General features: G+C 45.8%; 1 protein-coding gene and 1 pseudogene across 5 annotated transcripts in view; one reads left to right on the top strand and one right to left on the bottom strand.

Annotated features, from left to right (window-relative positions):
* Positions 1-10,404, top strand: part of LOC121550036 (arf-GAP with SH3 domain, ANK repeat and PH domain-containing protein 1-like) — a 75,395-nt gene extending 64,991 nt beyond the window's left edge. For 3 of the 5 annotated variants that reach the window (XM_045210562.1, XM_045210561.1, XM_045210565.1), the window contains 9 exons: positions 288-395; positions 593-827; positions 2,277-2,345; positions 3,325-3,462; positions 5,895-5,973; positions 6,103-6,167; positions 6,293-6,795; positions 8,769-8,891; positions 9,116-10,404. In XM_045210562.1, the coding sequence (XP_045066497.1) occupies positions 288-395; positions 593-827; positions 2,277-2,345; positions 3,325-3,462; positions 5,895-5,973; positions 6,103-6,167; positions 6,293-6,795; positions 8,769-8,891; positions 9,116-9,190 (1,395 nt within the window). In that variant the 3' untranslated portion in view covers positions 9,191-10,404. The remainder of the gene's footprint in view (positions 1-287; positions 396-592; positions 828-2,276; positions 2,346-3,324; positions 3,463-5,894; positions 5,974-6,102; positions 6,168-6,292; positions 6,796-8,768; positions 8,892-9,115) is intronic. The other 2 variants (XM_045210564.1, XM_045210566.1) reach the window with 2 other exon arrangements.
* Positions 10,405-10,707: 303 nt separating this feature from the next.
* On the bottom strand, positions 10,708-12,662 carry LOC121550037 (annotated as a pseudogene).
* Between the last annotated feature and the right edge of the window lie 14,732 nt (positions 12,663-27,394).

The following is a 27,394-nucleotide window of genomic DNA, read 5'->3' as shown; positions in this document are numbered from 1 at the left end:
TCCAAAAGCTCTGTGTGATGCACCCCTCCATATTCATATATGTTTTGCACATCAAAATAACGGAGAACAACAATCTTGTTAATGTTGGATGTCATCTATTCATTGTGGTAGATTGTTGGTTAAAATATAGTCCCTTTCGACTGACATGCTTTGTGGAGTATAATCGCGGTGTGTTTGTTTGTATGAACTTTTAAACATTTAGGTCCTCCTCTGTATTTTATTGTTTCATTGTGGATCCAAATAAAGTAATCAAAATGTGTGTGTGTGTGATTGTGTGTGTCCCCCAGCTGTTGCAGGCTGCAGCGGGAAAGTTTTACCCTCACATCCACGTGGAGTATGCGTGGAGCCTGAGGCTTGAGGAGATGGACGAGAGCGATGACGATCTGGATGACAAGGTCAGACTGGGACTTCACGTTCACACACGTCTGGACATAGCACACAACTTGAAATCCACACGCAGAGTTGAAATATTTGCGCCAATCTCCCGTTGACATCAATGCATGATTTAGGCCTACGTGAAAGTCAATGTTCCCAAGTTGACACTTTTCTAAGTTGACACCTGTTGTCTCTCTCTCCCCCTCTCTGTCTGCAGCCTAGTCCCATCAAGAAGGACCGCTCCCCGCGGCCCCAGAGTTTCTGCCACTCGTCCAGCATGTCTCCCCATGACAAGCTGTCTCTGCCGGGCTTCATCAGCCACCGGGACAAGCAGCAGCGCATGTCTTACAGCGCATTCACCAACCAGATGTACTCAGTCTCCACCGACCTCACTTCCTCTTCCTCCCCCGTGGCCGACGCCCCCCCCCTGCCCCCCAGGAACCAGGGCAAAGGTGAGACCTGATTGTGATTGGCCAGGGCCCAGACTCTTTTATCAGTGTAGGGTGAAGTTGCCCCTAGACGCTGATCTTTGGTCAGTTTAGCATTTTCCCAATCATGGTTATGGTTAGGAATGGGGAAAGGGGAAGCTGTTCCTAGATCTGTACAGATATAACGAGATCATGTTTGACCAATCTCCTCTTTTTGCATTGATGTTCATGCAAATTTCTACCTGAAATGCAAATGTCCTAAAGGTTGTGTGGCCAGTTGTGGAATGTTCATTGGATACTCACCAGTATTGTCTGGTTGGCTAGCATTTACATGTATGGAGACTTGCAAGTTGTCTCTTATCTCTAACACCGGTACTCAGGAATAACACAGTAATACAGTTAACTGTTTTGCTCTGTTACAAAACATTGTTATCATAACACTAGTTAACCAAGATGCTGAGATTATTAGTCTTTTCCTCCCTCTCTCTCTCTTTCAACCTTACACACACACACACACACACACACACACACACACACCCTTGAGAGGAATGTAATTTGTCAATCAGGGTGGGAACCGGCTGTCATATAGACTGCTTACACAAGCAAGGCACCTCCCGGGAAATGATGGCTCCACAGCTGCAGGCGAGGCGGGGGTGAAAGGGAAAGTGGAGACGCACACAGCCAGATAGGATAATACACCAGGCTGATCATTTTAATGCTTCATTATGGGAATCCAGGATTGCGTCCCAAATGGCACCCTAGTCCCTACATAGTGCACTACTTTTGACCAGAGCCCTGTGTGATTCCCTATGAGCCCTGGTCAAACAGTGCACTATATAGGGAATAGGGTGCCATTTGGGACGAAGACCAGGACACTTCCTGATCATCAACACTACCTGACAGTATATAAACAGACTCCTGGAGGCAACCAGCAGTCAGGACAATTATAATGAACCATAACATCCCTCCCTGAAGACAGGAGTTAGAACACAAACACTCACACCACAGTTTACTAATCACTATCCTTACAATACAGTACATCATTGAAGCCAATTCAAACGACTATATCCTTGTTACAATACAGTGGACTACGTTGTTGACGCTAATACACTTCAGTGGAGTGAAGAAAAACAGCGACTTCTTTTTACCCACAAGAGATTTTACCCACAGTTCTCTTTTTCAGTGGCTTGCTTGCCCCTTAGGCATTTGCTGGTGCAATTTCTCCTCTTTTGCTTTGCTTGTCACTGATAAGATTTTATCGGCTGCTTTATATTGCCAACGTCCCAAAAGGCACCCTATTCCCTATATAGTGCACTACTTTTGACCACATTTTTGACCAAGGTCCACATAGGGAATAGGGTTTCATTTCAAATGCAAACTAGTGTGTGGGAGAAGCTCTCTGAGCTTGACATAGATTCTCTCCCACACTCTTCATCTCTCTCTCTCTTTTTTTCTCCTTTCTTTCTCTTTCAGCGCCGCATTTGGCATTCCTCGGCTCTCACTCGCACTACGCCACTCTGGCCGGCACTCGACCATACATCAGTGAATATCCAGTTATTACATTTTGTCCTGTTGTGCTCACGGCCCGTGTACTTCTGCTGCCCAGTGGCACTAATAGCACTTCACCTCCCAGTAAAATATGGGTGTTGGCGTCTTAAACTTTTAACAATGGCACTGTAAAAGTGTGGTTAATTATTATTTGCTTACACACAGTTTCATCACGTTTTGTGACCTGTCGCCTCCCCTGAGCTGTATAGTGTTATCATAGCTGACGTAATGACACCATATTCCCTATATAGTGCTCTACTTTTGATCAGAGCCCTATGGGGTCTAAAAGTAGTGCACTATATAGGTAGGATATAGGGTGCCATTTGGGATGCAGCCTGACTCTCCTCTCTGACTGGCTGAGATCTCTATGAGCCACTTTCTTCTAGCGTCTGTTTCCAGGCTCACACACTGCTGGGAATGGAACTAGTTGCTTTGGGGTAACTTACTGTAGGTCTGAAAATCTCAGGAGTGTGTATACAACAGGATGCTGCAGAGGGGTGGACAGCTCATAATAATGGCTGGAATGGAGTAAATGGAATGGCATCAAACACTTGGAAACCATGCGTTTGGTGTATTTGATACCGTTTCACCGATTCCGCTCCAGCCATTACCACGAGTCCTTCCTCCACAATTAAGATGCCACCCACCTCTTGTGGTGTACACCCACCCAAAAATATACAAAAACACCCCCAAAACGACATTGTTCTTTGTCCATCTTCTCTGTATTCCCATTTGGGCCTTTCTCTGTTCACCGGTATGTTGTTTTTTACCTGTATTGATGTTGTGTTAACATATCTCCCCCACGTTGTCCAACAATTTTGTTGAACCCTGTCCTGATGGCAAGTCACCTCCCTCTCAAACTACCATCCCCAGCCCCTCACCTTCCTGGTGGTATCCCAGGTGACCGAATGAATGACACCTGTCCATCGCCTGTCCCTTCACTGCATGCGTTTGTATGTTGTCACCCCTCCAGCTCCTCCCTCCACCCTCACCCCTGGAGGCAGCTCCACCCTGTCCAAGAAGAGGCCTCCGCCCCCTCCCCCTGGGCACAAACGCACCCTGTCTGACCCACCCAGCCCGCTCTCCCACAGTAGAGGGGGTATATCCGGGGGTGAGTCCTCCCTCTGTGGGCCAGAACCAAGCAGACACATCTGAATACTGCTTGGTCGTCTTTATTAGATAAGGACATGATCCATAATACATTCAACTCTCTGGTCCTGGAGAGTCGCAGTGTGTGCGGGCCTTTGGTCCAGCCCAGTCAATCTAATTGCCCACCCACACTGAGGCCCTACAGGACCAGAGTTACCCATATCTGGCCTAGAATTGAGGTTTCCAACCAGATTTTCCCCATGACCAGAGTGTGTCAGTGCTGTTCATGAATGACACAGACACAGCCTGGTCATTTTGTGGTGTGATGGCAATCCTGTGGAATGTGTTAATGTTAGATGTCAGATCAATTTATTTATTAATTTTTTTGTCTTGTCTGTCATTTTTTTAAATGTTGAAATACAAACAGCATATTACGGTCTCCTCATACTGTCAGACAATGCCCTCAAATAGCATTAGTATGGAAGAAAATGCAGATTATTACCTGAGGAATACCAGATCCCTAGCGTACAGCTACCTCAAAATAGTCCATAATGGTATCTAATGGAAAGCTCAGCCCCCTACCTCTTCTACTCTCTTCTACTATAAAAATTGCATGTTGGGGTACAGCACTATATTTGTATTTGTATACCAGTTATAGTACAGTGCATTCGGAAAGTATTCAGACCCCTTCACCTTTTCCACATTTTGTTACGTTACAGCCTTATTCTAAAATAGATAAAAATATTATTTTTTTGCATCGAACTACACAGAATAGCCCATAATGGCAAAGCGAAAACAGGTTTTTAGAAATGTTTGCACATTTATTAAAAATAAAAAACAGAAATACCTTATTTACATAAGTATTCAGACCCTTTGCTATGAGACTCGGAATTGAGCTTAGGTGCAACCTGTTTCCATTGATAATCCTTGAGATATCCTACAACTTGATTGGAGTCCACCTGTGGTACATTCAAGTGATTGGACGTGATTTGGAAAGGCACACACCTGTCTATATAAGGTCCCACAGTTGACAGTGCATGTCAGAGCAAAAACCAAGCCATGAGGTCGAAGGAATTGTCTGTAGGGCTCCGAGACAGGATTGTGTTGAGGCACAGATCTGGGGAAGGGTACAAAAACATTTCTGCAGCATTGAAGGTCCCCAAGAACACAGTGGCCTCCATCATTCTTAAATGGAAGAAGTCTGGAACCACCAAGACTCTTCCTAGAGCTGGCCGCCCGGCCAAACTGAGCAATCGGGGGAGAAGGGCCTTGGTCAGTGAGGTGACCAAGAACCCGATGGTCACTCTGACAGAGCTCCAGAGTTCCTCTGTGGAGATGGGAGAACCTTCCAGAAGGACAACCATCTCTGCAGCACTCCACCAATCAGGCCTTTATGGTAGAGTGGCCAGACGGGAGCCACTCCTCAGTAAAAGGCACATGAGAGCCCGCTTGGAGTTTGCCAAAAGGCACCTAAAGGACTCTGACCATGAGAAACATGATTCTCTGGTCTGATGAAAATAAGATTGAACTCTTTGGCCTGAATGCCAAGCGTCAAGTCTGCAGGAAACCTGGCACCATCCCAACGGTGAAGCATGGTGGTGGCAGCATCATGCTGTGGGGATGTATTTCAGCGGCAGAGACTGGGAGACTTGCCAGGATCAAGGGAAATATGAACGGAGCAAAGTACAGAGAGATCCTTGATGAAAACCTACTCCAGAGCGCTCAGGACCTCAGACTGGGGCGAAGGTTCACCTTCCAACAGGACAACGACCCTAAGCACACAACGCAGGAGTGGCTTCAGGACAAGTCTCTGAATGTCCTTGGTGGCCCAGCCAGAGCCCAGACTTGAACCCAAATCGAACATCTTTGGAGAGACCTGAAAAAGCTGTGCAGCGACGCTCTCAATCCAACCTTGAGAGGATCTGCAGAAAAGAATGGTAGAAACTCCCCAAGTACTGGTGTGCCAGGCTTGTCGCGTCATACGCAAGAAGACTCGAGGCTGTAATCGCTGCCATTCCCCCCAGAAAATAAAATAAAAAAAAATAAATAAAAGTTTTGAGTAAAGGGTCTGAATACTTATGTAAATGTCATATTTCAGTATTTTATTTTTATATATTTGCTAAAATTTCTAAAAACCTGTTTTTGCTTTGTCGTTATGAGGTATTGTGTGTAGGTTGATGAGGGGGAAAAAAAACAATTTAATCAATTTTAGAATAAGGCTGTAACGTAACAAAATGTGAAAAGAGTGAAGGGGTCTGAATACTTTCTGAATGCACTGTATATCAATATACTTTTACATAAGAATCATAAATAATGATAATTAATTATTATAATAATTGAATCAGGAGAATTAAATCAAACATACAAGCTGTGCTTATTTAGGTGACTATTTGGGGACTTGGGGTGATATGGGGCAGCATATTTCCATCTTTCACAACCATCTCGATATTTCAGGAAGTGACTCCACCCCTCCTACTGCGAACAAGATGTCACCTTTATCCAACAAGTTTGAGGGAATTTCACAGCAGCAAAGGTACATAGACATCCATTTTTGATGCAGGCATTTAGAATATTTTCCAGAATGTTGTTTACGTATGATAGCCAGAGAGTTCTGATCTGATGGTCATGTTTCATTAACTTCATATAACCATCTGTTTTTTAGTACTACTTCTAGCAACACAAAGTCTACACTTGGTCCAAGGGTTCTACCCAAACTACCTCAGAAAGGTACATTGAAATGTGATTAACAATGCCTAAAACTGAAGGTGGGAACACCTTATTTGTGGCTTACCGCCCAGCATTAGAGTCAGCATATGTTTAATATAGTACCTTTGTCCTGGTTCTTCTCTTAGTGGCACTGCGTAAGATCGACACCATACACCCGTCTATGGACAAACCCGGCCTGCCTCCTGAGGTGCTCCAGAAATCCCCTCCAGGACCTGAATGCCTAACAAAAGCCATCATACCCGACAAGTCCCAACTAGGGGTCCTTCCCCCCAAACCCCAGCCCTCTGAACTGCCCCCTAAACATGGAGAACTGCCCCCCAAGCCCCAGCTCTCCGACCTCCCTCCCAAACCCCAGTTAGGGGACCTACCGCCCAAACCCCAGCTCAAAGACCTACCCCCCAAGCCTCAGCTCTCCCAAGACGGCCATCCGAAACCAGGGGCAGCAGATCTGCCCATTCCGAGACCACCCCCAGGAGAGCCTGCGCCGAAGCCCCAGTCCCCCGACTCACCGGTGGCCAATCAACAGGCAGAGACGGAGAGCCCGTCTCCCCAGGGCAGCGAGGACACCAATGGGAGCCCGGCGTGTGCTCCAGAGACACCAGTGCCCTTGCCCCGGAAGATCAACACGGTAAATTTCACTCAAGGACACACAGCAGAAACCATAGCGCTTTTCTGGTATCATTGAGTAATATCTACAGTGCCTTGCAAAAGTATTCATCCCCCTTTGCGTTTTTCCTATTTTGTTGTATTACAACCTGTAATTTAAATTGATTTTTATTTGGATTTCATGTAATGGACATACACAAAATAGTCCAAATTGGTGAAGTGAAATTAAAAAAATAACTTGTTTCAATAAATTCTAAAAAATAAATGACGGAAAAGTGGTGCATGCATATGCTATGAAGCCCCTAAATAAGATCTGGTGCAACCAATTACCTTCAGAAGTCACATAATTAGTTAAATAGTCCACCTGTGTGCAATCTAAGTGTCACATGATCTATCACATTATCTCAATATATATACACCTGTTCTGAAAGGCACCACCAAGCAAGCGGCACCATGAAGACCAAGGAGCTCTCCAAATAGGTCAGGGACAAAGTTGTGGAGAAGTACAGATCAGGGTTGTGTTATAAAAAAATATCCGAAACTTTGAACGTCCCACGGAGCACCATTAAATCCATTATTAAAAAATTGAAAGAATATAGCACCACAACAAACCTGCCAAGAGAGGGCCGCCCACCAAAACTCACGGCCCAGGCAAAGAGGGTATCTGTCCATAGGACCACTTTAAGCCGTACACTCCACAGAGCTGGGCTTTACGGAAGAGTGGCCAGAAAAAAGCCATTGCTTAAAGAAAAAAATAAGCAAACACGTTTGGTGTTCGCCAAAAGGCATGTGGGAGACTCCCCAAACATATGGAAGAAGGTACTCTGACCACATGAGACTAAAATTGAGCTTTTTTGCCATCAAGGAAAACGCTATGTCTGGCGCAAACCCAACACCTCTCATCACCCCGATAACACCATCCATCCCCACAGTGAAGCATGGTGGTGGCAGCATCATGCTGTGGGGATGTTTTTCATCAGCAGGTACTGGGAAACTGGTCAGAATTGAAGGAATGATGGATGGCGCTAAATACAGGGAAATTCTTGAGGGAAACCTGTTTCAGTCTTCCAGAGATTTGAGACTGGGACGGAGGTTCACCTTCCAGCAGGACAATGACCCTAAGCATACTGCTAAAGCAACACTCAAGTGGTTTAAGGGGAAACATTTAGGGCGGCAGGTAGCTTAGTGGTTAAGAGCGTTGTGCCAGTAACCGAAAGGTCGCTGGTTCTAATCCCCGAGCCGACTAGGTGAAAAATCTGTCGATGTGCCCTTGAGCAAGGCACTTAACCCTAATTGCTCATGTAAGTCGCTCTGGATAAGAGTGTCTGCTAAATGACTGTAAATTTAAATGTATTGGAATGGCCTAGTCAAAGCCCAGACCTCAATCCAATTGAGAATCTGTAGTATGACTTAAAGATTGCTGTACACCAGCGGAACCCATCCAACTTGAAGGAGCTGGAGCAGTTTTGCCTTGAAGAATGGGCAAAAATCCCAGTGGCTAGATGTGCCAAGCTTATAGAGACATACCCCAAGAGACTTGCAGCTGTAATTGCTGCAAAAGGTGGCTCTACAAAGTATTGACTTTGGGGGGTGAATAGTTATGCACACTCAAGTTTTCTATTGTTTTGTCTTATTTCTTGTTTGTTTCACAAAAAAAAATATTTTGCATCTTCAAAGTGGTAGGCATGTTGTGTAAATCAAATGATACAAACCCCCCAAAAATCAATTTTAATTCCAGGTCGTAAGGCAACAAAATAGGAAAAATGCCAAGGGGGGTGAATACTTTCGCAAGCCACTGTAGGTAGTTCCGCAAATAGTAGTGGGTTCCCACAGGTGGGTTGTGGCCAGTTCCTCTTGGGTTGAGACCACAGACAGGGTTGTGGTGGCATTGTTAATTGGTGGGTCACAACACAGAACGTTTTGTCAACCAGTCCAGTCCACATACTATTGACTTGTCTCTGGTGACATTTTGGTAATGTTCATGTGTGTGTTTAGGGGAAGACCAAATCTCGGCGGGTGAAGACTATCTATGATTGCCAGGCTGACAACGATGACGAGCTGACGTTTGTGGAGGGAGAGGTGATCATAGTGACAGGAGAGGAGGACGGGGAGTGGTGGGTGAGTAACGGCCCCCTAGCAGGCTCACTGGTGGTACCCTTAAACTGTTACACCCTTACTGGTGTTACCTTAACTAGTTACAACCTAGCAGGCTCACTGGTGTTACCTTAACTAGTTACAACTTTGCCGTACTCACACAGTCAAACAGACCTTATAGCAGGCTAAACATTGAACATTACTGTCCCCTCACCTAACACATTATCTCTCTCTCTGTTTCCTTTCAGATCGGCCACATTGAAGGGCAGACGGAGAGGAAAGGGGCGTTCCCAATGTCCTTTGTCCACATCCTAAGTGACTGACAGCCAGACAAGGCTTGCACTGAGCCCCCACCCTCACCCCTAGAAGTATCCATGTTCTGTAAATAACTACTGTAACAACATATGAAACCAGTTTGCTAAAGAAAAAAACAATGAAGAAACCCAAGTAGGCTCAACTAGCCACTGGATGCTGAGCACATCCATGTTGTAAATAAAATGAGTATTCTTACCAGTATTATCTTAACCTTAGAGCATGGCCTATGGCTGTCATAGCCACTCTCAAAACCTAGCACTTACCCTAAAGTCTATGTTTATGCTGTTACTGTGTGTATATATGTATGTATATATATTTCTGTGTGTGTGTCTATCCATGTTTTATTGTACAAACATGTACAATCATACATGTGCTCTCTGCCTGCCAGATAACCAAGTATCAGGGCAGCCGTGTTTGAATATTATCTGTAATCATTTTACTGGTGGTCATCACTGATATCATTGCTTGCATTTCTGGAGACACCATTAGACTGAAGAGAGATTCTCATGTCTCCAACTGTGACCTACCATAACTCATGAAGTATTAATTGTGTATTCCTTGTTCGCTTTGTGTGCACATGTATTCAGTATCACACCTGCTGCTACTGTATGGTGGGATGTCAGAAGCCCCTGTAAAACCTCACAGATCTCCAGTAGTTTACTCCTAACACCGTTTCACTGTGCGACCAGTCATCTCCACCCTACTACGTAGACCTTTCTGTGCATTGTGTAAACATGACTGGAATTGAGCAGGGCTATTTTTAAAAAAGCCACTCAGGGTTTGAAGAACCACTTCTGATAGCTACACACTCATGAGTACATGGGAAGGTCAACGAGGGCAGTCTAAGCAGTAATTGGTGAGTGTTCTCAGATGGCCTAGGGAGAGATTTGAACAAATGTCCAATTACACTTCAAACCCATACAGGGTTACGTCAAATCAGGATTTATACACGGGACAGGAGTCACGAGTGCCACTGTTGAGACAAACTAAGATTAAGCCGGCATTGACATTTAAAGCCATCCAGAAAGAGGCAGTCAAGCAGAAATCAAGTTTACCTAGCCAAGTGTTATCCTTAGAACACAGTACTTTTCGGACGGGTCATTGCAGAGAGGAAACCGATAGATGTACCCTTCACCCCATTGACTAATTCCTCTGATTTACACTCCATGTAAAGGAATATCAACCCCAATCATGCCATTGTATTAAACGTGTTTTGTTGTAATGGATTTGAATCATTTGCCTTCTTTATATGCCAATAGTAAGAATAATGTCACTAAACCCTGCTGCCTTAATTTTACCAATGCAAAGCAGTATGTATAGAAACTAACACTAATGTAGTCACTTCTAAAGGAATAGTCGCACAAGATTTGCCACAAATGTACAGAACATCAGTGAAACAGGGAAAGTAAAACACTTATTTCAGTCTGAAGCTTTTTGCACATTTAAACATTCCAGTCTAAACCTCAACAGGCCATTCAATTCCGTAAGTCACTCCAGATGAGTCAAATCTAAATGCAACTTCATACACAGTCAACGTAATGCTTTATCTTCAAGCTCTTTTCATAACAGAACTGGTCAAATACAATTTATTCATTTTGAGACTCGGCATTTCTGTGCATGCATCTTTGAGCCTTTGTCTTAATGACTCCCACAGCAACAGTCTGCTTCAAGTCCCTTGCTGCAAACCGACCTGAGGGAAGGAACAGATACAATTACCAAAGTCAGCCATAGTCTAGATGGGGAGCATCTGTTGAACAAGCAGCCATTTGTTAAGATCAGACATGTACATGAAGGAAAGCCATGTGCTAGTAAAACATTGATCTAGAAAAATGTTATGCAGCAAAAGCTACCAGTTCCAAGCTCACTGCCAGTGATGTTACCCTGAAAAGATGTCGAGAAGCGTAGTGTATCTAAAGGAAGGTAGGTGAAGAAGCTCTCCACACAGAGAGGTCTGTTGGGGATCATCTTGACAGTAGCAGCGTCTCCAGACTGCAGGGTCTGGGGAAAGTCCTCCAGCTTCTTCCCTGTGCGACAGTCAAGCTTCTCCTTCAGCTCTGAAAAGCGGCAGGTTACGTGGGTGGTGTGGCAGTCCAGTACAGGAGAGTAGCCAGTCTTGATTTTTGCCAGGATGGTTCAGGATTATGAGCTGTGGGAAGTAAATAATTAAATGAGCACAGCACTGGGCTACAGCATAGTCCAAAGTTCTCAGCTAGTAGGGAACAGAAATTAACATCCTATACCAGGGAAGATTGTCTGATTTGACAACGTATCAGTACATTCAGACAATATAGCGCTAAGTAATATGACAATCACATGCAACGCTATATTTGCCAAGTTCAGCTAGTGATACGGTCATATGCGTACCTGTGCCACGAAGCTGTTGACGTCAGAGGGAGGGTCATGCTGGGTGTTGCCAGCCACATCTCCACGGCAGAGGTTCTTCACAGCCACGTTCTTGATGTTGAAGCTCACGTTGTGGCCCGGCCCGGCTATCTCCAGACCCTGGTGGTGCATCTGAATGGACTTAACCTCTGCAGTAAGCTTGGCAGGGGAGAACGACAGGATCATAGCGGGCTTCAGAATCCCAGTCACGATCTTCCCCACTGGAACCGTGCCCACTCCTGCAGCACAGAGGGAAGAGAGTACAACTACTCCGTTTTTGGGGAAAGTGACAAATGTACTGTAGGCATCTTGAGCCACCACTCACCTCCGATCTTGTAGACATCCTGCAGGGGCAGCCTCCCAGTTCTCCCGTTTGCATGCCCCTCCAGTCTCCTGACTTTCCAGCCTTTGAACCAGGACATCTACACAGCAGAAGAGGGTTAAGCTCATGCATTGAAGACAAATACATCTTTGTAAATTAAATGTGCTGAAATGATGAATTCTATCAAAAACCACTCACATTCTGAGATAGGGCAAACATGTTCTCCCCTGTCCAGCCCGAGATCGGAACGAATGGCACAGCAGTGGGATCGTAGCCGATTCTTTTGAGGAAAATGCTCACGCTTCGGATCACTTCCCCAAAACGCTTCTGGCTGCATGTTGGCTCAGTCACATCCATCTTGGCTCAGTCACATCCACCTCAAACTCCCCTTTGACAGCAGACACCACCAGAAGGGCAACATCAGCCTGGAATGAATGGGGAACAAAGGCACAAGATTAGGTTACCACCAAGACCAATCATTCACATTGGTCCAAACTAGGGATGGGCAACTAGTCCTATGGTGTCACTTTTGCCCCAGCCAACACACCCGACTCCAATAATCAACTAAGCATGATCTTCAGCTTAGAATGCAATTAGTTTAACCAGCTGTGTTTGCTAGGGATGGGGGAAAGTGTGACACCACACCAGCCCCTGAGGACTGGAGTTTCCCATCCCTGGCCTAAACTGCAAACCCCCCCAGGCTACCATGCACAGCTTACCTGTGATGTCCCAGTGATCATATTCTTGATGAAATCGCGATGGCCTGCCGCGTTCATGTGCTAGTTGGAACTCGGAAACTCAGACATTTCTGACTCGCTAACTCAAAGACAGTACAGATTGAAGATAGGCTAAAACTGCTTCTCCAAAATAAATCCCTGATCACACTTGTAGCCGATGTCATGACGACGTTGGCTAGCTAAGCTCATGCGTAGAAATACGTCATCGGTTATAAAGGTCATCTTTCTCCGAATCGCGCTGTCAAATCAAAGGCACTCCTTTGATATAAAGTTGTTTTAGACTAAAATTAAAACGTGTCAGTTTGTCACTTCCACAAGGTTCAACTACTTAAGACAGGCCTCCCGAGTGGCGCAGCGGTCTCAGGCACTGGGTCACAGTGCTTGAGGAGTCACTACAGAGCCGGCAGTGACCGGGAGACCCATGAGGCGGTGCACAATTGGCCCAGCGTCATCCGAGTTAGGAGAGGGTTTGGCCTGCAGGGATTTCCTTATCCCATCGCGCTTTAGCGACTCCTTGTGGCGGGCCGGGCGCCTGCAAGCTGACTTCAGTCGCCAGTTGGATGGTGTTTCCTCCGACACATTGGTGTGGCTGGCTTCCGGGCTAAGCGAGCAGTGTGTCAAGAAGCAGTGCAGCTTGGCAGGGTCGTGTTTCGGAGGACGCATGGCCCTCGACCTTCGCCTCTCCCGAGTCCGTAGGGGAGTTGCAGCGATGGGACAAGCCTGTAACTACCAGTTGGATATCAGGAAATTGGGGAGAAAAATGGGTAAAAGTAAAAATATTAAAATAAATAAAACATTGTCTAGAATCTAGGTTTTGCCTTTATATTTCAAGAAAACTAACAACTAAGGCAGAATCTTTCACTTCTCTCATTGGCTTGCCAAACCCCAGCCTGGTCTGCTATGTCTCCTTCACAAGCGTTCCCAGAAGTCTCACGATCTTGCGGCAAAGATTTTTTATAACTAAACCAAGATAGACCACAGCCCGTCGTTTCAAATGGGAACAAATTAGTCATAGTGGGCAGAACAAGCAAGGAGGTGGGCAGAGCCAAGCACGAGCTTGCACGATCCTATTGGCGCGTTGTAGCATACATTTGCATATTTCCGTTAGGAAATGCCTACTCTGTGAAGTGCGCATGTGCAATAACTCAATTTGCCTTTGCACTCCTTCTAAACAATGCATTTTTTAAAACTTTAGCAAAGGGTAAAGTCTACAAAACTTAGTCCACTCTGTTCGTTAACAGATTCTAGTTTTGGGAACAGAAAACTGTATTGAGATCAAATGTTTCATCGATGAGAAAATTTGCAGAATTATTTTTATTGCGTAAAAATGTAGGCTACATTAATTTACATGGAATTGAGATGTAGGCTTCATGCTGCCTAATTATTTTTTTCCTTTCCACTTTAGGCTTATGTATTATTTGTTTAGGAGTCACCCTCAACTATGTTGTGTGCATTTTTTAAGCAAACATGTCTGTGTTCTTTTAAAAATATTGCATATTAGGCTACACGTTAAAATGTAACAAGAAATTGCAGGACATGTTAGGCCTATATGTTTCAACAAAATATAAATATTATCATTTGACCTCGGCAACATTGTTACTGTCATGAACCCAATGTTTTTTGTTGTTAAAATGTCTAGCTAACAGGCATGGGCCTTTTCTCAATTGGATTTGCTCAACTCCTGCTTCCTCTCTCCTCCGTTCTCTCTCGCCTCCTTTTGAAAAAGGTAAAACGTAATTGAGGAGAGGTGTCGAGTCTAATGTCCATTGCTCGTGTTTCTTGGCCCAAGCATGTCTCTTCTTATTATTGGTGTCCTTAAGTAGTGGTTTCTTTGCAGCAATTCGACCATGAAGGCCTGATTCACACAGTCCCCTCTGAACAGTTGATGCGGAGATGTGTCTGTTACTTGAACTCTGTGAAGCATTTATTTGGGCTGCAATTTCTGAGGCTGGTAACTCTAATGAACTTATCCTCTGCAGCAGAGGTAACTCTGTGTCTTCCATTCCTGTGGCGGTCCTCATGAGAGCCAGTTTCATCATAGCGCTTGATGGTTTTTGCGACTGCGCTTGAAGAAACATACAAAGTTCTTGAGATTTTCCGTATTGACTGACCTTCATGTCTTAAAGTAATGATGGACTGTTGTTTCTCTTTGCTTAATTGAGATGTTCTTGCCATAATATGGACTTGGTATTTTATCAAATAGGGCTATCTTCTGTAAACCCCCCCAACCCCCTACCTTGTCACAACACAACTGATTGGCTCAAACACATTAAGACGGAAAGAAATTCCACAAATTAACTTTTAACAAGGCACACCTGTTAATTGAAATGCATTCCAGGTGACTACCTCATGAGGCTGGTTGAGAGAATGCCAAGAGTGTGCAAAGCTGTCATCAAGGCAAAAGGTGGCTATTTGAAGAATCTCAAATATAAAATATATTTTGATTTGTTTAACACTTTTTTGGTTACTACATGATTCCATATGTGTTATTTCATAGTTTTGATGTCTTCACTATTATTCTACAATATAAAAAGTTGTAAAAATGAGTAGGTGTGTCCAAACTTTTGACTGGTAGTGTATGTTATAGCAATCTGTCAGTCGATGACACAGTCGATGACACAGTCGATGACATGGCACGCAACCATTGGTTGATGCATGATGCATGAAACATCTGAACAGTGGAACACGACCAAGATATTCTTTGCTAGCAGGCATCCTTGGGGAATGTGATTACCATAACAACAGCTACTTCAAACAGAAAGGCTGCCTAAAGGCTAAAGGCCCTAACATTACTCCTTATAGTCCAAGGACCTTACATGTTCTGTTTAAAGGCGAATTGGCTCTGGAAGCCAAAACAGCCAAATACTCCATCTAAACGTGAATAAATTCTAGAAACATAAATTCCTCTACTTTCATATCACATCAATATAATTTCACAAATGCAAACTACACACTTACTGTACACCAGAGGAGGCTGGTGGGAGGCACTATAGGATGATTCACTCATTGTAATGACTGTAATGGAATTAATGGAACGTAGTCAAACATATTGTTTCCATATGTTTGATACCGTTCCATTGATTCCATTCCAGTCTTTACAATGAGCATGTCCTCCTATAGCTCCTCCCACCAGTCTCCTCTGCTGGGCACAGTATTTTTCAGTGACAACACCTTTGTGGCGTTCGTCTTTCTTTACACACAGGTTTTCGGAAACGCAGATAGCTAATTAGCACAGTTAGTCCGTAAACAAGCGCTGTAGCATAGAAATATGGCCCTGTGGGAACCCTAACACTATAAGATTTGTATCAATTAAACATTTTGTTTTCTGAAAATTATTTATTGCTGATATGAAAGATAAGGTCCTTATGCTTCCAAAACTGTACCACAAGCGATGTGTGTTAATGTTCAGACCGAGCATTTGATGGAAAGCTACTGAGGATGTTAGCTGACTCTATCTATCATATCTTTAATCTGGATTTAAAGGAAAGTGTTTGTCCTCAGGCCAGCTCTTAGCAAACTGTTGGGAAAAGTTGTGTTTGACTAAATACAATGCTGCAGGCTCTAGTTTGATATTATCTTGATTATGGTCAAGTGTTGCATATGATCAAGTGCTGCAAAGAAGGACCTAGTTAAGCTGCAGCTGGCCTAGAACAGAGCAGCCTGTTTTTCTCTTCATTATAATGAGGGGGCTAATATCAATACTATGCATGCCAGTCTCTCTTGGATAAGAGTTGAGGAAAGACTAACTGCATCGCTTCTTGTTTTTATAAGAAACATTAATGTGTTGGGAATTCCAAATTGTTTGCATAGTCAACTTACATACAGCACTTACACACACACTTACCCTATCAGACAAGCCACCAGGGGTCTTTTCACAGTCCCCAGGTCCAGAACAAATTCAAGGAAACACACAGTATTATACAGAGCCATGATAGCATGGATCTCCCTTCCATCTCATATAGCGCAAGTGAACAGCAATGCCTCTCCCTCATGTAATAATAATATGCCATTTAGCAGCCGCTTTTATCCAAAGCGACTTAATCAATCAATCAATCAATTTTATTTTATATAGCCCTTCTTACATCAGCTAATATCTCGAAGTGCTGTACAGAAACCCAGCCTAAAACCCCAAACAGCTAGTAATGCAGGTGTAGAAGCACGGTGGCTAGGAAAAACTCCCTAGAAAGGCAAAACCTAGGAAGAAACCTAGAGAGGAACCAGGCTATGAGGGGTGGCCAGTCCTCTTCTGGCTGTGCCGGGTGGAGATTATAACAGAACCATGCCAAGATGTTCAAAAATGTTCATAAGTGACAAGCATGGTCAAATAATAATCAGGAATAAATCTCAGTTGGCTTTTCATAGCCGATCATTAGAGTTTAAAACAGCAGGTCTGGGACAGGTAGGGGTTCCATAACCGCAGGCAGAACAGTTTAAACTGGAATAGCAGCAAGGCCAGGCGGACTGGGGACAGCAAGGAGTCACCACGGCCGGTAGTCCCGACGTATGGTCCTAGGGCTCAGGTCTCTCAGTTGGCTTTTTCATAGCCGATCATTTAGAGTTGAAAACAGCAGGTCTGGGACAGGTAGGGGTTTCGTGAGCCGCAGGCAGAACAGTTGAAACTGGAATAGCAGCAAGGCCAGGCGGACTGGGGACAGCAAGGTGTCATCATGCCCGGTAGTCCTGACGTATGGTCCTAGGGCTCAGGTTCTCAGAGAGAAAGAGAGAACGAGAGAATTAGAGAGAGCATACTTAAATTCACACAGGACACTGGATAAGACAGGAGAAGTACTCCAGGTATAACCAACTAACCCCAGCCCCCCGACACATAAACTACTGCAGCATAAATACTGGAGGCTGAGACAGGAGCGGTCCGGAGACACTGTGGCCCCATCCGAAGAAACCCCGGACAGGGCCAAACAGGAAGGATATAACCCCACCCACTCCGCCAAAGCACAGCCCCCGCACCACTAGAGGGATATCCCCAACCACCAACTTACAATCCTGAGACAAGGCCGAGTATAGCCCACAGAGGTCTCCACCACAGCACAAACCAAGGGGGGCGCCAACCCAGACAGGAAGATCACGTCAGTAACTCAACCCACTCAAGTGACGCACCCTCCCAGGGACGGCATGAAAGAGCACCAGCAAGCCAGTGACTCAGCCCCTGCAACAGGGTTAGAGGCAGAGAACCCCAGTGGAGAGGGGAACCGCCCGGCAGAGACAGCAAGGGCTGTTCGTTGCTCCAGCCTTTCCGTTCACCTTCACACTCCTGGGCCAGACTACACTCAATCATATGACCTACTGAAGAGATAAGTCTTCAGTAAAGACTTAAAGGTTGAGACCGAGTCTCGCGTCTCTCACATGGGTAGGCAGACTGTTCCCATAAAAATGGAGATCTATAGGAGAAAGCCCTGCCTCCCGCTGTTTGCTTAGAAATTCTAGGGACAATTAGGGAGGCTCGTGCCTTGTGACCGTAAGCGTACGTATTGGTATGTACGGCAGGACCAACTCGGAAAGATAGGTAGGAGCAAGCCCATGTAACGCTTTATAGGTTAACAGTAAAACCTTGAAATCAGCCCTTGCCTTAACAGGAAGCCAGTGTAGGGAAGCTAGCACTGGAGTAATATGATCAAATTTCTTGGTTCTAGTCAGGATTCTAGCAGCCGTATTTAGCACTAACTGAAGTTTATTTAGTGCTTTATCCGGTAGCCGGAAAATAGAGCATTGCAGTAGTCTAATCTAGAAGTAACAAATGCATGGATTAATTTTTCTGCATCATTTTGGACAGAAAATTTCTGATTTTTGCAATGTTACGTAGATGGAAAAAAGCTGTCCTTGAAACAGTCTTGATATGTTCGTCAAAAGAGAGATCAGGGTCAAGAGTAACGCCTAGGTCCTTCACAGTTTTATTTGAGACGACTTTACAACCATCAAGATGAATTGTCAGATTTAACAGAAGATCTCTTTGTTTCTGGGACCTAGAACAAGCATCTCTGTTTTGTCCGAGTTTAAAAGTAAAAAGTTTTCAGCCATCCACTTCCTTATGTCTGAAACACAGGCTTCTAGCGAGGGCAATTTTTGGGGCTTCACCATGCTTCATTGAAATGTACAGCTGTGTGTCATCCGCATAGCAGTGAAAGTTAACATTATGTTTTCGAATAACATCCCCAAGAGGTAAAATATATAGTGAAAACAATAGTGGTCCTAAAACGGAACCTTGAGGAACACCGAAATGTACAGTTGATTTGTCGGAGGACAGACCATTCACAGAGACAAACTGATATCTTTCCGACAGGTAGGATCTAAACCAGGCCAGAACTTGTCCGTGTAGACCAATTTGGGTTTCCAGTCTCTCCAAAAGAATGTGGTGATCGATGGTGTCAAAGGCAGCACTAAGGTCTAGTAGCACGAGGACAGATGCAGAGCCTCGGTCTGACGCCATTAAAGGTCATTTACCACCTTCACAAGTGCAGTCTCAGTGCTATGATGGGGTCTAAAAACCAGACTGAAGCATTTCGTATACATTGTTTGTCTTCAGAAAGGCAGTGAAGTTGCTGCGCAACAGCTTTTTCTAAAATTTTTGAGAGGAATGGAAGATTCGATATAGGCCGATAGTTTTTTATATTTTCCGGGTCAAGGTTTGGCTTTTTCAAGAGAGGCTTTATCACTGCCACTTTTAGTGAGTTTGGTACACATCCGGTGGATAGAGAGCTGTTTATTATGTTCAACATAGGAGGGCCAAGCACAGGAAGCAGCTCCTTCAGCAGTTTAGTAGGAATAGGATCCAGTATGCAGCTTGAAGGTTTAGAGGCCATGATTATTTTCATCATTGTGTCAAGAGATATAGTACTAAAACACTTAAGTGTCTCTCCCGATCCCAGGCCCTCGCAGAGCTGTGCAGATCCAGGACAGCTAAGCCCTGGAGGAATACGCAGATTCAAAGAGGAGTCCGTAATTTGCTTTCTAATGGTCATGATCTTTTCCTCAAAGAAGTTCATGAATTTATCACTGCTGAAGTGAAAACCATCCTCTCTTGGGGAATGCTGCTTTTAGTTAGCTTTGCAACAGTATCAAAAAGAAATTTTGGATTGTTCTTATTTTCCTCGATTAATTTGGAAAAGTAGGATGATCGAGCAGCAGTGAGGGCTCTTCGGTACTGCACGGTACTGTCTTTCCAAGCTAGTCGGAAGACTTCCAGTTTGGTGTGGCGCCATTTCCGTTCCAATTTCCTGGAAGCTTGCTTCAAAGCTCGGGTATTTTCTGTATACCAGGGAGCTAGTTTCTTATGACAAATGTTTTTCGTTTTAGGGGTGCAACTGCATCTAGGGTATTGCGCAAGGTTAAATTGAGTTCCTCAGTTAAGTGGTTAACTGATTTTTGTCCTCTGACGTCCTTGGGTAGGCAGAAGGAGTCTGGAAGGGCATCAATGAATTTTTGTGTTGTCTGAGAATTTATAGCACGACTTTTGATGCTCCTTGGTTGGGGTCTGAGCAGATTATTTGTTGCGATTGCAAACGTAATAAAATGGTGGTCCGATAGTCCAGGATTTTGTGGAAAAACATTAAGATCTACAACATTTATTCCATGGGACAAAACTAGGTCCAGAGTATGACTGTGGCAGTGAGTAGGTCCAGAGACATGTTGGACAAAACCCACTGAGTCGATAATGGCTCCGAAAGACTTTTGGAGTGGGTCTGTGGACTTCTCCATGTGAATATTAAAATCACCAAAAATTAGAATATGATCTGCTATGACTACAAGGTCTGATAGGAATTCAGGAAACTCAGAGAGGAACGCTGTATATGGCCCAGGAGGCCTGTAAACAGTAGCTATAAAAAGTGATTGAGTAGGCTGCATAGATTTCATGACTAGAAGCTCGAAAGATGAAAACGTCATTTTTTTTTGTAAATTGAAATTTGCTATCGTAAATGTTAGCAACACCTCCGCCTTTGCGGGATGCACGGGGAATATGGTCACTAGTGTAACCAGGAGGTGAGGCCTCATTTAACACAGCAAATTCATCAGGCTTAAGCCATGTTTCAGTCAGGCCAATCACATCAAGATTATGATCAGTGATTAGTTCATTGACTATGACTGCCTTTGAAGTGAGGGATCTAACATTAAGTAACCCTATTTTGAGATGTGAGGTATCACGATCTCTTTCAATAATGGCAGGAATGGAGGAGGTCTTTATCCTAATAAGATTGCTAGGGTGAACACCACCATGTTTAGTTTTGCCCAACCTAGGTCGAGGCACAGACACAGTCTCAATGGGTATGGCTGAGCTGACTACACTGACTATGCTATTGGCAGACTCCACTAAGCTGGCAGGTTGGCTAACAGCCTGCTGCCTGGCCTGCACCCTATTTCACTGTGGGGCTAGAGGAGTTAGAGCCCTATCTATGTTGGTAGATAAGAGGAGAGCACCCCTCCAGTTAGGATGGAGTCCGTCACTCCTCAGCAGGTCAGGCTTGATCCTGTTTGTGGGTGAGTCCCAGAAAGAGGGCCAATTATCCACAAATGTTATCTTTTGGGAGGGGCAGAAAACAGTTTTCAACCAGCGATTGAGTGCTGAGACTCTGCTGTAGAGCTCGTCACTTCCCCTAACTGGGAGGGGGCCAGAGACAATTACTCGATGCCGACACATCTTTCTAGCTGATTTACACGCTGAAGCTATGTTGCACTTGCAGTCATGCGTGCATACATTTTTGTGTATGGGTGGTCCCGGGGATCGAACCCACTACCTTGGCGTTACAAGCGCCATGCTCTACCAGCTGAGCTACAGAGGACCACATGTGACCTACTTCTTGTGTGTATGTACTACTGGCATGTACAGTATGTCTAACTGTTAGATGCACACACACACACACACTACATGTTAATGTAATGTAAAAATAAAAAAAAGTATGTCAATTGTAAAGTATTTTGTCTGTAATGTATTTTTCGTTATGTGTCGGACCCCAGTAAGACTAGCTTTCGCCATTGCCGTCGGCTAATGGGGATCCTAATAAAATGAAATAAAAATGTAAAAAAGCAGCGGGGCTCTTATCAAAACTCCCCCGTACAGAAGATGCCCTCGTCCAATGACTCTTATGTGTAACGTAATGGAACTGAGAGTCATGATCAAGGGCTACATTTAATGTACTGGTATCGGAAGTTACGAATGGAACTATGGTTCTACCAATACCTGGAAGACCGTTAGTATGGTTGAAAGTATGGATTATATCACTCGCACTCTGTGCAAGTCGAGTAATACATTTACATTTACGTCATTTAGCAGACGCTCTTATCCAGAGCGACTTACAAATTGGTGCATTCACCTTATAGCCAGTGGGATAACCACTTTACAATTATTATAATTTTTTTGTGGGGGTGGGGTGGGGTAAGGGGGGGGGTAGAAGGATTACTTATCCTATCCCAGGTGTTCCTTAAAGAGGTGGGGTTTCAAATGTCTCCGGAAGGTGGTGAGTGACTCCGCTGTCCTGGCGTCGTGAGGGAGCTTGTTCCACCATTGGGGTGCCAGAGCAGCGAACAGTTTTGACTGGGCTGAGCAGGAACTGTGCTTCAGCAGAGGTAGGGGAGCCAGCAGGCCAGAGGTGGATGAACGCAATGCCCTCATTTGGGTGTAGGGACTGATCAGAGCCTGAAGGTACAGAGGTGCCGTTCCCCTCACAGCTCCGTAGGCAAGCACCATGGTCTTGTAGCAGATGCGAGCTTCAACTGGAAGCCAGTGTAGTGTGCGGAGGAGCGGGGTGACGTGAGAGAACTTGGGAAGGTTGAACACCAGACGGGCTGCAGCATTCTGGATGAGTTGTAGGGGTTTAATGGCACAGGCAGGGAGCCCAGCCAACAGCGAGTTGCAGTAATCCAGACGGGAGATGACAAGTGCCTGGATTAGGACCTGTGCCGCTTCCTGTGTAAGGCAGGGTCGTACTCTCCGAATGTTGTAGAGCATGAACCTACAGGATCGGGTCACCACCTTAATAATAATAACAAAGTCATAATAACAACAAAGTCATGCCGGTGATGTGACAGCGTGGGAGGACGTGCCCCTGCGGTTCATATAAACAGTATGTCAGACCACGTACTGTCTCAGAGAATCTTCTCGCTCAAAGATTCCAAGTGAAAGGAAAGTACTGACGGTCTTCCAGGTATTCGTAGAACCATAGTTACAGTCATAACTTCCGTTCTACTTCATACCTTTCAGACCGTCAGTACGGTTGAAAGTATGGCTGACCCATACTAACAAGGTTGCGATGAATAGCACTAAATACCTTTGATTCATGCACTGGTGCCACTGGAAGAATTGCAGACCCCATGGTGTGGCGGGATGCGACATTGACCTTGTAAAATCTTAAGAACGTGCAGGGCGATGAACAGGTAGCAGCTGCACATATCTCATTCAGGGGGACGCCTCTCAGCGCAGCCCAGGATGTGGCAACACTTCTGGTAGAGTGACATATCACACCCTCTGGAACAAGGAGCCCTACACCCCTTGTAGGCCTGTGCAAGCAGTGTGGCAACACAGCACTGTACGTGGAGAGTGTTGCCCCCACTGCCCTTCGGGCATACGGAAGAGCCGGACATAAAATGATTGTCTCTGAAAACGGCTTTCCTATTAGCTCTCTATGAGTCCTGTCTGCCTACGATGGAAGGCAGATGAGCTGGCGGCCTACTGCCCCCCTCCTTTCCAGAATGCGGAGGAGGAGCGAGGTAAATCTCCTGTGTGCAATCCATTCCCTCAAATGATATATGCAAGCCTCGGAGCACTATGGGAAGTCAGACCAGATGTTTCTGTGCTTCGGTGGGAAGTGAAAAGGCCTTCCATTGTCCAAGCAGAGGCTTTCATACTGGGTTGTGGATGTCTCCCCAGCCTGTCAGTGAAGTATCAGTTGTCACTACTTCCCACCTTGACGGAATTGATCCAAGAGGGACACCTGTAGTCAGGTAGGTTTTCTTCCTCCACGGCCGCAATGTAGAGTAGCACGCCCTTGTCACTTGGATTTTGGTGTTTCTGTCCCGCTCAGAGCTCGGAGGTCGTTGAACCACACTTGTTCGAGTGGAATTCTTGCAGAAAAAGAGAAATGCTGTCCACAACTCTGTGATGCCTGGTTTCTGGGCTGTGGGTTCCACAGTAGCACAGCCTGACTGTTTTCTACGTTCGATGGTCCGCTCAGCCGCGGGACTGAAGGGTTTTCCGGGGACCACTGGGAGCTTTCTTAGAGTCCGTCTGGAGTCATCGGACATGGGGGCTTGGGCGAGCCAGACCTGGCGACCAGTCACAACTAGGGTGGACATCAGTCTGCCTAGCTCTCTAGACATAAACGCAAACGCTTGAAGAGATGCGTCATTCAGGTTGCAGAAGTCCAGGTCTGCATGCTCCACTGAGAGAGAATTCCCAATGCGTGCTATGCGGTCCACTGTGTCATAGGCCTGTGACAGTAGTTCATCAGTGGCCCTGCACTGAGGTTTGAGGCAGTGTGCGTCATCCTTCAGTGCTTCATTTGACCTATCTTTAGCGTTGATGCTGAATGGATCCACAACACTGGTTGGCACATTAAAGTGCCGGTTGGATGCCCGAGTGGAGAGCAGGTCATCATCACGGCTATCTGAGTCCTCCATCGCGTCCCCCATGCTAGAGAGCCCCAGATTGAAGAAACGCTAAAGCATTTTTAGCTGCTCTATCTCAGAGGATAAGGAATCGACCTTCCAAGTGAGGCATCAGTTTTGTGGGCTTTCCCTCTTTTGGTGGGCCTGGGTGGGTCCTGGCAAACAACGCTGGACGCTGGTAAATTATCTGTGAAAACGAGGCCCTCTGCTCTGGCTAGCCGCACTTCCCTCCCCTTCACAGGTAGGATGGCACAGTTAATGCAGAGGTCAGAGAGGGCCTCTCGCAGGTGACCAACACCTAGATAGGCGGGGCACAGGTCATGACCATCTTCTACTTGTATCTCCACAAGAAGAGCAGCCATGCATGCCCAGCATCATGGTGGTGTGGTCGTTTGGTAAGTCAAGTTGATGACACACAGTGACAGCTAAATTGAGTTGGTACGCTAGCTAGCTTGTAGCGTGCTAGTAATACCAGGGGAGAGGGATGTCTGAGGGAGGCAGTCCGAATCTCATGTCATATAGTTGGCTAGGCTAAGAACTCTACCAGACTGCACACTACAGTACTATAGGAACCTAACTTTAGGCGTCAGTTGTCAGAGCAGCTTACCGATCACTGCACCTGTACACAGCCCATCTGTAATTAGCCCATCCAACTACCTCATCCCCATATTGTTATTTATTTTGCTCATTTGCACCCCAGTATCTCTATTTGCACATCATCTTTTGCACATCTATCATTCCAGTGTTGATACAAAATGTTAACTATTTTGCACTATGGCCTATTTATTGCCTTACCTCCATAATTTACTACATTCACACACTGTATATATATTTTCTGTTGTATTTTTGACTTTATGTTTTGTTTACCCCATATGTAACTCTGTGTTGTTGTTTTTATCGCACTGCTTTGCTTTATCTTGGCCAGGTCGCAGTTGTAAATGAGAACTTGTTCTCAACTGGCTTACCTGGTTAAATAAAGGTGAAATAAAATTTAAAATAAAATTTAAAAAAGGTTGTGCATATCCTGGTCGCTTGAAGAAGCAAACCTCAAACTTGGCACAGACCTTGCACCCAGGTGATTAATGGCATACACAACATACATCATTTGTCATTTATTTATTTTAATGCACAAAACATTTATTCAATATACATATTAATTTATCAGGCTATCCAGTCTGATGCTGTAGATCAGCTTCGTGTGAAAAAACCCAAGGCTTCTGGCAGCAGTGGGATAAAGTCAATGCTATACAGGGCACACACAGGTGATTATAAACTTGTCACATGAAAAATCAATAGAATGATTTGACACTAGGCTATACCATTCAACTGTGTTGAATTGAGTTCTTGACAGTTCCTGCCCAAGTGAAGCACTTTGAAACACTCTTTTCTCACCACTTTGTTACAGCTATGACTGGAAGTGACTTTTTCGTAGCAGGTTAGAAGAACTAATGCAGCAGGATAAGATAATTAGGTAAAGCGAAAATGCTCTCCTAACCTGCTGTCACGGTACTGCTGCTCATTCCGTTCACCAGTTCCGGAGGTCTACGTCATTGGCTTTCTAGGCGTCACTGACATGGATCATTACCACCAACCCCGGACTGTCTTGTCTCATTAAGCACACCTGGTTCACATTCCCCCATTCTTTGTTTGGGTTACATCCCTTTTGTATATATATATATATATATATACGTGTTTGTGTTGGGTGGAGTAAATAAACCCCTAATACGTATTCCTGCGCCTGTCTTCAAATCATTATACAACGGGACAGAATAATCGACTATTAAAAACAATGGAGACAGCGGGAAAGGCAGAGCTGGCGACCATCGTAGAGAAAGTCCAGCATCACGAGGACTGTCTCTCCAGACTCGGCAGCGCCATGGACAGCGTGCTGGCAAGCATCCTGCGGTTGGAGGGGAAAGTGCAGTCCCTCCAGTCTCCAGCACTGGTTCCGGCACCAGCCCCCACACCACCACTACCTGCCTCCGTTCCATCCGCGGAATACCCCTGTCCCCCCCGGAGTGCTTTGACGGCGCGCCAGAGAGATGCAAGGGATTCCTTCTGCAATGCGACCTGTACCTCGCTCGCTATGCCGAGGCTGTCTCTGGGAGAGACAGGGTTGCCATAGTCATCTTGGCACTGACTGGACGGGCCCTGGACTGAGGTGCCGCGGTTTGGGAAACGGGCGGACCCGAGGTCGAGTCCTACGAGCGCTTCACCCTCCTCTTCCGCTCGGTGTTTGATCATCCTGTGGAGGGCCGAGAGTGGTGTGAGGGACTGCCTCCTTTCCTGAGCGCACACGGCACCTGTGCGGGTCATCCTGGGATAGGCCGAAGCATAGCCTGCCTGACTGAGAAGTACTGGTAGTCCCCCTTGGCTAGGGACGTTCGGGTTTACGTCTCTTCGTGCTCCATCTGTGCCCAGTCTAAGACACCCAGACACCTCCCTTATGGAAAGCTCCTTCCCCTGCCGGTTCCACAACGACCATGGTCTCACCTCTAGGTGGACTTTGTCACTGACCTTCCCCCCTCCCAGGGGAACACCACCGTTCTCGGCGTTGTGGACCGGTTTTCCAAAGCTTGTCGCCTCCTTCCTCTGCCTGGGTTCCCGTCGGCCATGCAAACCGCGGAGACTCTTTTTACGCACGTCTTCCGGCACTATGGGATCCCGGAGGACATTGTGTCAGACCGTGGTCCTCAGTTCACCTCAAGCGTATGGAAAGCGTTCATGGAACGCCTGGTGGTCACGGTCAGTCACACCTCCAGGTACCGTCCTCAAGCTAACGGGCAGGTGGAGAGGGTCAATCAGGAAGTGGGCAGGTTCCTGAGGTGTTACTGTCTTGACCGGCCGGGGAAGTGGACAGATTTTCTACCTTGGGCTGAGTACGCGCAGAATTCCCTTCGCCACTCCTCCACTCACTCCTTTTCAGTGCTTGTTAGGGTATCAGCCGGCCCTGGCACCTTGGCATCCTAGCCAGACCGAGACCCCTGCAGTGGACGAGTGGTTTCGGCGTGCTGAGGAGATCTGGAACGCTGGCCACACTCGTCTCCAGTGGGCCGTGCGTCGGCACAAGGAACAGGCCGACCGCCACCGCAGTGAGGCGCCTGTTTTCTCTTCAGGCGACCTGGTCTGGCTCTCCACCCGAAACTTGCCCCTCCGCTTGC

Source organism: Coregonus clupeaformis, chromosome 34 (genome assembly GCF_020615455.1).
Source record: "Coregonus clupeaformis isolate EN_2021a chromosome 34, ASM2061545v1, whole genome shotgun sequence".
NCBI classification, from domain to species: domain Eukaryota; kingdom Metazoa; phylum Chordata; class Actinopteri; order Salmoniformes; family Salmonidae; genus Coregonus; species Coregonus clupeaformis.
The sequence above is the reverse complement of the archived record's forward strand: the minus strand, read 5'-3'. Positions and strand labels throughout refer to the sequence as shown.